Genomic DNA, 11,816 nt, shown 5'->3' with positions numbered 1-11,816 from the left:
GGGCGGAGGTTGGTGTAATGGCACCGTCCTGGCTGGCTGGGGGTTGCCGTGCTCGTAGTATTCACTCCAAGGAGGGGTCTAGTTACTGCACGTCGAGGTGTGGCCAGAGGTGTGAGGATAATAGAGCCACTTCCTTTAGTAGTGCCCTGCAGGGGCCACGGAGCGGCTGAGTTTGTACATCTTTGAAGACCATGCGCAAGAGTTTAGTAGTGTTGCTGATGCCTCGATGTCATGAGAATGAACTGGGAGGAAAAACTGTCCAGAAAGCAATTTTCTTGGCTCTGAGGCAGTCTGGGAAGGTGTGTTGAGGGGCACCTGGCAAAACCAGGCCTCCCGTCTGGTACACTTCTGCCTTTTTGGGTGGAATAAGGAGGTCCTGGGGTGAGATGGTGATACAGGGGAGCTATAAAAAGAGAGTTATAGCTCTGAGATGTGGAGGAAAGTGCAAAATGCTGGCACATGTGGGACTTGCATGAGACCAAAGCAGTGAGTTAGGCAGGTCATCTTAGCAGCACTTCGAGTGGATATGATGAAGCAGGCCAGCTGTTAGAAAAGCCAGAAAGAAAAGTGAAGTAACTGAGAGCATGAAAGGTTTGGGTGACAATCCAGGCTTATGACTAAAAAGAGGGGTTTTAAAAAAGAAGGGCTAGTGTTTGAATGATGTATTACAGAAGGTTTACATTGTAGACCAAGTACAGGTTAAATGACTGTGAAGGATTTGAAATTTGAGAGAGGAAGAGGGGGCTGGGGCAGTGTGAGAAAGAAAATAATTTTTCTCTATAAGGGTGTCTGAATGGAATCACACCAAAAGCCTGTGTGTGGAGTCACAGAGCATGACCAAAAGCAGATATTTAGGGAAAGCTTGTGAGGGTTTAATGTTGATAATGCCACAGAGGTTTTATCCTTTTTTTTTATTTCAGCCTTACATTTTCTGGCTGCCTTGTTTCAAATTGCAGCAAGGAGCTACGTGGATGATTAATGGAGGAATGCTGTATTAAGTTATTAGCTGTTGTGAGAACCTTCTGTTTTAATCCAGATCATTTAAACTCCCTCAAAGTCTTTTATCTAATTTGATTCAATGCATTGAGTAGATTTTGAGGCATACTTCTGGTTTTTAAGCTAACAAACTATTTTTCTGTCCTGCTCAGATTGTCAAAGCCTAGTGTTGGGCTGTCCAGCCAGCAAGGCCAGGTACCACACATTGTGTGACTCAGTCTCTTATTTTTTGTCATGGTTTGCTGGCTTGTTTCCCAAATTGTCTTGACATTCACAGCAGATTGGCAGTATTGTCACAAACACTTTACTTTTACATCTGTGATGCAAATTCCACCAAAAATGCTTTGAACAAAATGTCCTGGTTTTGAAAGGAACAGGGAAGCAGAACACCGTCCTTTATCATACCCAAAATAAACAGAAGTACTCCCTTCTTAGCTGGAAGAACAGGCATGTCAGGTTCATAGCTGGTTTCGTTCTTCCTCCCCTTTTTTCCAAGAATAGTTTAAGAGAATAATCTTGCTAGTCATAAGGGCAATTATACATATTGGCACTAAGCAGCTATGGATAACTGAGCCTTAGAGACAATTTATATTCTGTTTTAAGAAACATCAGTCTATATACGGCATTATAGATAGATAGATAGATATGAAGCTTGCCTGACATTCCTCTTGAGAAATGTCATTATTATTAATCATACAAGGAAGAAAAGTATGTATTTGGAATGTAATATGAGAATGTATTATTACAAGAATGCAAGCATTTAAGGTTTTGGTTTGTTGGGAAGGAAAGCTTGTATTTTGATTTTGAAGGGTATTTAGGATAATCGGTGCTACCGCAACTTAAGTGCTTAATAATGGATCTTAGTGCTGTATTTCTGAGATTTCCTTTTTTATAGTGAGAAGAGTCAGTAGTGTATGTGAAATAATTTGACTGCCTCTAGACTTCCCCCCACCTTGTTCTATGAAAGAGTTAGGCTGGCAATTCTAAGATTAAAGAGGCAAAATGATTTATGAGTGACTATTTATACTGCATTTTTCCTGGTTTGCTGGGCAGCTAGTGTTACTTTATTAAGTGTCCTGCAGAGGAGCTGCTAACAGTATATGAGCTGACATTTTTGGAACAGATCCAGTCATCCCTAAGCGTGCACAGTTGTCACAGAAGTAAATTATTCACAGTGGAACGATAAGTGGGAGTTCTGGGTATGTATATAATGTGTGAACATAAGGGAATGGTTCCTACAAGAAGGGAATTTCGGTTCTTCAGTGACTTCTCATCACTTATGTTGTTTAATTCTAAACAATTTATTCCTTTGTTTTGTCTTTGAAATTTTATTTGCTGCTCCAGCAATTTAAAGTGGATGAATTTTAGAGTGCTTTTCAAGGTGTCTCATGGATCTTAAATGTTAGTAGGTTTGTTGACTGTGGAACCAATTGTTGACACTGGTTTCTTTGATCTGCTTGAGGAACATCGTTTTGTTGCAGTGTGATAATAAAATCCAGGGATTTTCATTCAGATGTCCCCAAATCTGTAGGAATTTAACTGGCATATAATGATTTTCAGATTATAGAGTATGTTTCATTCAAAAAGGTTGCTTTTTTGTATAATTGTTAGTACTCTGTAGTTAGATTTCTGTAATATCCACAGACTTAAGGAATAAGTAATTTGCTGCAGGCAGTTGGGCAGATTAATTGTGGAGTTGAGAACAGGCTCTCTTGTTCAAGACTACTGGGAAACATCCACCCAAAGATAGCATCTTTGTGTCTGCTGGTTTGGGTTTTTTTTGTTATAGATTTCACCTGTGTAAAAAATAACAATCTTTGAAACATAACAGTATCAGCTGCTGTGATATCAGTGATATGTATTTTCATAACAGAACATCTTATAAATGTTACCAGTGTCACTATTTTGTTTCAGTCGGTAGTTTTCTCATTGGCTTTAGCAAAAGAAAAGTCTTGGTTTAATAGATGTCTGTAGCGTTTTATCTATTTTTCAGCAGCATGGTTTACAGCTTGGAAACTGTTTTTGTAAGAAATAAACAGTTTTAAATATGGCCAGGCTCAGATTTAGCGTGGAGTGTATCACTCCACCCTGCCCCCAGCCCCATAACTGATTCTAACTTAGTTTAGTAAATTCAATTTACATACCAGAGACCTAGCTTTCAAAAGGAACCATGCTTTGGATTGTCCTTCTACTCAGCTAATGCTGTGGTTCATAAAATAAGCTGTATATAATACTACCAAATAGGTGTATTATGATAATGCTATATACGTTATCAGAGCTTAATAACTGGGGATTAACTCCCCCAACACATCACACACACACGTGCACACAGACCCTCCTCTCATTCTTGAGACATAAAGGTATACCAGCAGCTGGTTGTCATGGAAAGAAAAGTGCAATAACAAAAAAAGTCTGTATTTCTATTGTGTACCTACAACTGCAGAAGGTTAAGGGATATCAATTATTAGTTGAACTCTATGAAACACATTTTTTATTAGAACTGGTTTGTGTGAGGCTGTGTTCCACCTCCTTCCCCAGCTATAATCATTAACCAGTGGCAATTTACTCTTGGAGGTATTTGTAGTGTTTTGGGCTGCTTTGGTACTCAGTGTAGATTTCTCTTCCCAGATAATCTCTTGGGAATTTCCTGGGTTGACAGCTCCTGGATTCCAATATTAAACAATGGGAGCGTGTTGGACTATTTCTCAGAGCGAAGTAACCCATTCTATGACCGAACATGTAACAATGAAGTCGTCAAAATGCAGCGGATGACCTTGGACCATTTGAAGTAAGTTGTAATTTGGAACTGCTTCCTGTGCAGTGTCCTTTGTCCCTCCATCCAGAGGCTTTGGTGGATGAATGGAAGCATGCTGGAAGCCTCCTGTTCTGTGCTTTTTAGTCCCACCACTTGCCAGGGAACTCAGCAGTTTTTGTATTTGGATGTCTTCTATTTCCTCTTATGTCATTTCAAGGAGGTGTTAAGCATGAAGGATTCTATGTATATTCTGAGATTCCAGTAAATCAGTCTTTAGATATTTCTCTGAATTAGAAAAACTGTTTTCTCTCATCCTCCCAGCTCAGCAGAACCTGAATAATGGTAATGCAGTTAAATGTTTTTTCTGTGGTGAATAGGGTTTATGTTAGGGGATACTTTGAGTTCATAAATAGTTTGTGTTTCCGTATCTCACTGGCAATGTGCCATAATTAGTACATAATTCCCCCAAAGAGCTGGCTTTTTAGCATGGATAATAAAAGTAGTGAGTGTTGTAAATAAACTGATCACAGATGGTTGTGTAATGAGATTGCAGCATGCGCAAGTTCACTTTCTTTGCAGTTCCCCATCTGCTACACTGAGCACAAGTGAGATGTTTGAGAACTATTTAAAGACTCCACAGTATGATCGATAGGGAGTGTGCAAGCTGAGCTGAAAGTTCATTGGTAAAGTCACTTGTGCTCAGATGTGGTTGCAGAGAGGCTTTCACATCAGGTACACAGATGGTCACATCATACACTTGTCCTTTGTTTCTGTGTTTAAATGACATCTCTGTGATGATAGATTGTTATCTTTTTTGATATTTATTTGTTTGCTAACATATTCTACTTAGATGTTGTGTCAGGTTGTTGTAACTCCCTTTGTATATGCAGCTGGGTTTTGATAGCTAGCTCAGGAGGTCCTATGCCTTTGTTTATTGCACTTTATATAGAAGAGTTTCTAAAGCATCACAACTTCATCCCTTTACTGCCAGGCCCTTTCACACCCTACAGATTTTACTTTGTGGAAAGTAATTATTCAGGTTGCTTCTTTTTCAGCCAGATGGTTGGAGTAGAGTACATCCTTCTTCATGCTCAAGAGCCCATTCTCTTCATTATCCGAAAGCAGCAAAGGCAATCTCCAACGCAAGGTAAGGTCAATCAGTTCTTGTCACTGCTGAGAAGGCCGATCAGTTAGTTGCTTTTTTCTGTTCCTAATTTGTGTTTAAGCATTCCTGGTTCCCCTCTTCTGTCTTTTATCTTAGATCTAAACAAAAGGGTATGAGGCTTTGTGGTGGGGTGGAGATATTTTGTCTAGCAGTGACCTGTAGTGTGCTAGTGGCAGGGATTGCCATCTTGTGGTGAAATGTGAAGAGTGCAATGAGGAACTGCTCCCATCTGGTATATTTTGCCATGGGAAATTGATAATAGTGTTCGTGCCCTGTTGTATTTATCTGTTAGGCTCTGCAAGAGTTTTCGTTTTATTTGAATGTGAGGCTAATGATATCCTTGCTTGGGGCTGATGAGTTTAGCTTAATTTGAGCTGATCATCTGAAGTGGTTAGTATGTGATTGATTTATTTTGGAGAGATGATTTCTATTAGTTAGGGAGAAGGATCATTCATGCTTCTGTTTGTGTCACATCATGCTCTCATTCTGCACTATTTCCACCTTCAACTGTGAATTGGTTATACTGCTGTGTAGGATCTTGTCAGTAGAAGACAAGGGACCATGTGAAAAATGACCATGAGATACCACAAATGCTTGTTGTTCTGGTTATTCCACTGAGAATGGAGCACTTTGTAATTCTGAGGGAATCTTGTGACAACAGCACTGCTCCTTCTTACAGTGTCACTGATGACCTTCGCAGGTTTTAAATGTAGTACCTTAGCTTTTTCTTCCATTTGTATTCAACTAGCTTCATTATTCCTTTTTAACCTTAAATTTGTTTCTGTGTGCATGATTAATTAAAAAAGTGGTCACATTCCAATAGTTATTGGACTGTCTTCTGTGTTTACTGCATGTATATTTAAAATAATTTAGGTTATTTCAGAACAAGCTTTATGGAAAAGAAAGGCAGGGTTAATGCTGGTTATTTCTTAACCTTTTTTTAGTGACTTAGGCTCTGAAGATACATTTTGGTCTTCTACAGGATTTTGCCTTGTCTATCAAGGCTTCTTATTTATTTCTATCATGTAATGGCCTCTTTATATTGCAGTTCTGTACCGGAAAAGAACATATATGATTCCTTTTTCAGTAGATTTTACGAGTTGTTTCTTTAATAAAGGTTTTGAATTTAGCTTTCAAAAGGTGAGATGGAAGTATCATTCAGCCCTTAATTTCCTCTTTTGCCACTTTTTAGATCAAGAGTAAAGTTGGTGGTTCCACTATATGTGTGTTCAGACTTTTGCAATGCAGATGTGTTTGGTGGAACTTAACTGGGACTTGTTTGATAACATTTTTCCCATTGAGACTGTGCAGTTTATGCTGGGTACCTTGATTGAGTTGCATAGTTCCCTAGATTGAATGTTAGTCATATGTTTCATTTTATCATAGTGATACAGTATACTTCACATTTGCTAGTAGCCATGGTTAATAATTGTGCTAGTAGCTATAGTTACCACATATATGGGGACAATTACAAGGTTTTGAAGCTTTGTTGAGTGAGATTTTGAAGCATGGTCAAGATGACCTTGACTAGCGATCAGAAATTCATAAAGGATTAACTTTCATCTCCAAACTGTAGAAAACAAGCAGAACAAGCTGGACCATAAAGAGAATGTCTGCAGTTGTGTTGAGGATAAGGTATCTGACAACCTGGGAAAGTGACTAGTTAATTAACTTTTCAATGAAACTAACTTTTGAGTGTCCTGAAAGTGAACTACCTTCATTATAATACTGAAAACCACACTCCCAGGTCAAAAAGACCCCTGCCCAGGTTAAGACCCTTCCCCTGGGCATGCATAGTAGTGGAAGCATTATGCAAACTGTATTATAATTGTATGTTAATCACTAACTAATCAGTATCTAATAGGCATGTTTGGAAAAGGACTAACCTCTGATTTTTGTGTGTAAAAGAAGCCCGAAAACCTGCTGTTGGTGTGCTTGTTTTGTGGAAAAGTTCAGTGAGCACCCAGGCCCAAATAAATACAGTATCTCTCCTGAGCATGTCAAGATTGGTTTATTGCATGCTGGGCGTGAATCTGCTTTTGGGATAACAGTAGTACTAATATTGTATTTGAGACATGAGAATGGGGAGGGAAAACTAAAATGAGTTCACAGCTAGTGTTGAGTATTCAGATAGAACTGGTACAGCCCTGTCTTATGACTTTTGTGTGTTTTAATAAAAATATTTTTTAAAAATTCTTTTAAGTGAAGTTTTTGCCTGTTTAAAGTGATTTTTTGGAAAATCTTTAGATCCAATTATTAGGGAGAGTTAGGTGTTGAGGAAAGTAGGCTACTTTGGTACAGAGCTGTGAGGCAGTAAAGCTGCTGCTCTGTGTCTTGCTCTACTTCCACGGAAATGCTCAGAAACCTCTTCCTTTTGAGAAGTGGGTACTGGCTGTAATATGCACCCAGCTGTCTTGGTCTGTTAATTTAGGCAGGTGTCTAAGCTTCATAACATGCAAGTACTGGTTGAATTGGGTCCTGTCAGTAAAAAGGTTCAGACAAGATGTGTTAATACAGATGGAGGAACTGGAATCATTGTGGGTGCAGGTAAGAGCCTTAGGAATGTGAAGCTGATAGCATTGCTATAGTTTCTCCATTGAAGAATGTTTGGCAGAGTGTTACAGAGGCAACTGTGATGTTCCTCTGCACTGCAGCTCTAATAAACAAGAATTTTTGATTGGTCAGTAGAGATTCCAAATCTGATTTAGCAAATGCCTTTGGAAGGTAGTCTTTTTTTGGCAGAATGTTATTGATTTAGAACTGTATGCTCTATGTATGCGTAGCTGCCATTGGGTATGGGAAATCTAGCAAAGAGGGCTGTACAAGTTGGAGAGACCTGAGGCCAGAAGAATGAGATCTTACAGTGTGGGTTTCTACCAGTAGCCTTAAGTGGAGCTACTTCCAGTGCAGTTCACTTGACTCCTCTTGTGTAAGCTCTGAAAACCCCAGTGCTTGTAAGGTCAATTATTTGTTTGCACTAGGACAGGACTTAAAGCTGATGCTTTTCTATCTGTAAAGCAGACCTTCTTTTTCCCCTTATCAGTCTGTGGCTAAGTTGCAGATAAAGCACCTTGAAGGAAGAGGTTGAAAAGAGAAAATTTGGTGATGAGATGAATATTGCAATTTCTGCTGTTACTACTGAAATTCAGCAACAACTACAGAATCTTCAGCCAGAGCTTTAATTTTTTTTTTTTTTTTTTTTTGTCCTCCTCACAGTTATTCCATTGGCCGACTACTATATTATTGCTGGAGTGATTTATCAGGCACCTGACTTGGGGTCTGTCATTAACTCCAGAGTTGTAAGTGTTCTGTGCATTTGATGTATACTGGTTGTATCTGCTTTTATTTTGGTTGTTTCCCAGGCTGTTTAAATACCTCATTCATGGTTCTGAGGAAAAGATATTGTGTAGTATACAGTAACTTAAAGCAAACCCCACTTGTTAATATGGTGTGCATCCCACATGGAAATGAAAGATGCTTGGACAGTACAGTATAGTCCAAAAAGTAGGATACATTGTTTAAGGATGAAGGATCGAAGTAACTGAAGCTCCTCAGCTGTCAGAACAGCATAAGGTTCAAATAATCAAAAGAAAAATTACATGACAAATACATATGAAATAGTAGTTAAATACATATTCTGTGACACGTTCTTTGGAATGTTAATGTTAAGGTAATGTAATATTTCTCTTTAAATGAGGCTTATTTTTTAAAGTTGGTTTGGTATTTCTTTTTAATTGGATGCTCAGGTTTGTTTTGATTTCTTCTGTTATAGTAAACTACTGCTTTTGCAAATTTGTCAGTTTAGAAGAGCATTTCATAAAGGGTTATGTAAGAGCCTGTAAAAGTGATTACATTCTTGGTCCAAAACTAGATGTGCCAAGTTACCTTCCCAGGGCAAATATGAATACAGAATGCTAATTTTAAAATACCTGCTTTCAAAAATTTGTACTGTATTTTCTCCTTAAATTCTGAACACTGGCTTATGTTCTTGTTCTGAAAGCTCACTGCAGTGCATGGAATTCAGTCTGCTTTTGAAGAAGCTATGTCCTACTGTCGCTATCACCCATCCAAAGGCTACTGGTGGCATTTCAAAGATCAAGAAGAACGAGGTATGATTCCTACTTGCTCCTGTGTACTTTGGGAAAAGGGAGGTAATATAAGGAAAAGCTTGAGGCAATGCACAGTGATGGTGTAGAGATGAGGTTAAGTGTCTGTTGGAAGGGTAAGTTAATGCTCCTTTATTAGGTAGAAGGAATCTTACACTTCTGTGCTGGTGGTTGTGAACATTGAGGCATGGGTGGGAGATAAGAATGGTGAGCTGTGTGTCAACAAAGGGCAACTCTTCAACCCGCTGCAGACCAAAGTACATTTTCAGAAGCCAAACCAGTTTGTCAGGAAGTAGGAACTGTCCTTAATCTATCTTCCACAAAAAAACCCCAACCCTGATGTCAGAGGGAAAATATAAATAAAGTTTAGAGGAGAGGTAAATACCACCTTGTCATACAAGAAGACACTGCTAAGAGAACAGGACTTTTAATACAGCTTTCTCTTACATTTCTGTGACTTGCAGAGAAAGCTAAACCAAAAGCCAAGAAGAAAGAAGAACCAAGTTCTATTTTCCAAAGGCAACGGGTAGATGCTTTGCTTTTAGACCTAAGACAGAAGTTTCCACCCAGATTTGTTCAGGTACGATGCTTATAAGCCATAGTATTGCTGTAATTTACTTAGAACTTAAGGCAGTCTGTAAGTACTTGAACAGATGAAACTGAATGGGAATTTTTTGTGCTTTCTGCAATGGTAACATGGATTAGATAATAAATTTGAGATGGAAGGCTCTGCAGTGTAGGATTCCCCTATGTAACTGCAGGAGTCATTAAGACCTTGGCAAAACTAGGAGGGCGAATATACAGAGTCGTTATCTAATCACAGAGGGTCTGTTCTTGTCAGCTATCAGATCTTGCTGCTGCTTCCAGTTTCCTGTTTTGTGAGCTCAGTCAAATCGCCACAGCTATTTTGTTTTAGTTACTCCATTGTTCTGGAGGCTCATTAATTAGCATGGAAATTCTTGGCATTCTGTGAAGTTGTTGTGATTACTTCTGTCTCTAGTAGCCATTTGTTCCACCAGGTCTTCAGTTTGGGAACAAAGGAAATTGTTTACAGCATCTTTAAAACTGTTTACTCCTCAGATGTAGGAAAGACCAGCTAACTGCATGGTTTTTGCTTTAGTGCTTTCCAGTTGTCAGAGGAAAAACTGGATGTTAAAAGATTTGGATTTTGTTTAAAGTGTATTTAGTGATCCCTTCTACCCTCAACTCTTATGTGTAATAGCTCATTGCTTGGTTTATATTCCAGATGAATAGTAGGAAGGGTTAAGAACTGTGCCTTTGCATCCACTGATGTGTTGTTTTGTGTTGTGTTTTGTTTTTTTTTTTTTGTTTTTTGGTTTTTTTGCTTCCTCCCTCACAGCAAAAGCCTGGAGAAAAGCCTATCCCAGGTAAAACTCTAATATTCTCCTAAGACTTAAAAAATAGGCTCTATATAGCAGAATCTTCCAGTTGCCATATAAGGTCCTTGCTGCTGCTACTGAGGTGGTTAGGAGTTCTGGCACTGCCTGATTGTGCAAAGTTCTCTGTGGCAGCCAGAGTGAAAGTGAAAAAATGTGTATTCTACCCTGCCCTTTCTGTCCATAGAACTGTATTGCCTGGAGGTCCAAATTCAGGAAATGGGCTTTGAAAGCAGGAGTTGGGTGAATGAGGGAACAGTTCAGTCAGTCCAGCATCTTAGATATTTTGTATGGTGTTACAAGCTCAAGAAAGCATTTGAAGGCTTTGACTTGACCAGAAGCAACCTCAAAACAGAAAAAAGCATAAACTCTATCTCTTCAATCTATTCCACTTTTTTTTAACAGTATAGGTATGAATTTAGTCCTTAATTATTCTTATACCTTTGAAATTAATTTTGCCCCTTTGACATCAACAATGTTTTCTAAGTACTCTGAACAGTATTTTAGGAATAAAAATTGGAGGTTTAACTTTCTTTTGCTGTTACTTCTTAAGTGGATCAAATCAAGAAGGAACCAGAACCAGCCCCTGAAGCTGTCAAGACAGAGGAAAAAGAGACTGTCAAGAATGCTCAGCAGAGTGCTGGTGCAAAAGGACCACCTGAAAAACGGATGAGACTCCAGTGAAGGGAAAAGTTGTTATGCATCTGGATTAGTACCTGGGAAACAGGAGATTATTGCTCCTCTTTCTTTGTATTTAAGCTCCTTCGCTGAGAATGAAGATTCAGGGACTGAAGTCCCTGTAACAGCTTTTTCTGTAGAAACCTCTCACGCAATATCAGGATGTGAGCTGCCTCAAAGGTGTTTTCAGTCTTCATCTTATTTTGAACGTTGGCTTCTGAGAATGTCCATGTAAAAAACATACTTTGCAGCCTCCTGAAATCTTTACAGACTCTTGCATCTCTTGTGTCGTGGTCTCCTATGTAAAAAAACCCCAAACTTTTATATAGAAAAAATAAATAATCTGAATTCTTGGCAAATAAAACTGGCTGCTGGAATGCCTTTCTTAAATGCTTACTTTGTTAGTAGCAAGTATGCCATATGTGCTGGCAACATTTTTTTTTTTCTTGGATATTGGAATATATTGTGTGCTATTTTGAGGAAGAAAAGTTCTTCTAAAGGATTTAGGCTGCCTGCTATAAATTGCTGTGCTTTTAGTATGCTTGGGATACAGATAAAAGATTTGATAACTGGAGGCTCAAATCCATGTAATTAGATGTCAAACCACTCTCAGTCTCTAAATGTTCTTGGACACTCATTTTACTTAATGGCTAAGCTGGTCTTTTATTATAAAAGCTAGCGTTCTGTGAGAGATTTATGATGACATAAACCAAGCTAAA

The 11,816-nt window shown here is 38.7% G+C and overlaps 1 protein-coding gene across 1 annotated transcript; it reads left to right on the top strand.

Moving 5' to 3' along the window:
* Positions 1–584: 584 nt before the first annotated feature.
* Positions 585–11,474, top strand: MED6 (mediator complex subunit 6). Its single transcript, XM_026849320.1, has 8 exons — positions 585–591; positions 3,511–3,784; positions 4,807–4,898; positions 8,133–8,215; positions 8,917–9,025; positions 9,487–9,602; positions 10,383–10,410; positions 10,973–11,474. The coding sequence occupies exons 1-8, from the start codon at positions 585–587 to the stop codon at positions 11,101–11,103; spliced, it is 840 nt and encodes a 279-aa protein (XP_026705121.1). The 3' UTR covers positions 11,104–11,474.
* The last annotated feature ends 342 nt before the right edge of the window (positions 11,475–11,816 follow it).

Source organism: Athene cunicularia, assembly GCF_003259725.1.
Source record: "Athene cunicularia isolate RWA chromosome 5 unlocalized genomic scaffold, athCun1 chr5_part1, whole genome shotgun sequence".
In the NCBI taxonomy this organism is placed as follows: domain Eukaryota; kingdom Metazoa; phylum Chordata; class Aves; order Strigiformes; family Strigidae; genus Athene; species Athene cunicularia.
This window is presented reverse-complemented; position numbering and strand designations above follow the sequence as displayed.

Coding starts and splice junctions, on each gene's coding strand:
- MED6 (XM_026849320.1), top strand. Junction 9,603..10,382: donor TTCCACCCAGATTTGTTCAG/GTACGATGCTTA, acceptor CCTCCCTCACAG/CAAAAGCCTGGAGAAAAGCC. Junction 10,411..10,972: donor TGGAGAAAAGCCTATCCCAG/GTAAAACTCTAA, acceptor TTACTTCTTAAG/TGGATCAAATCAAGAAGGAA.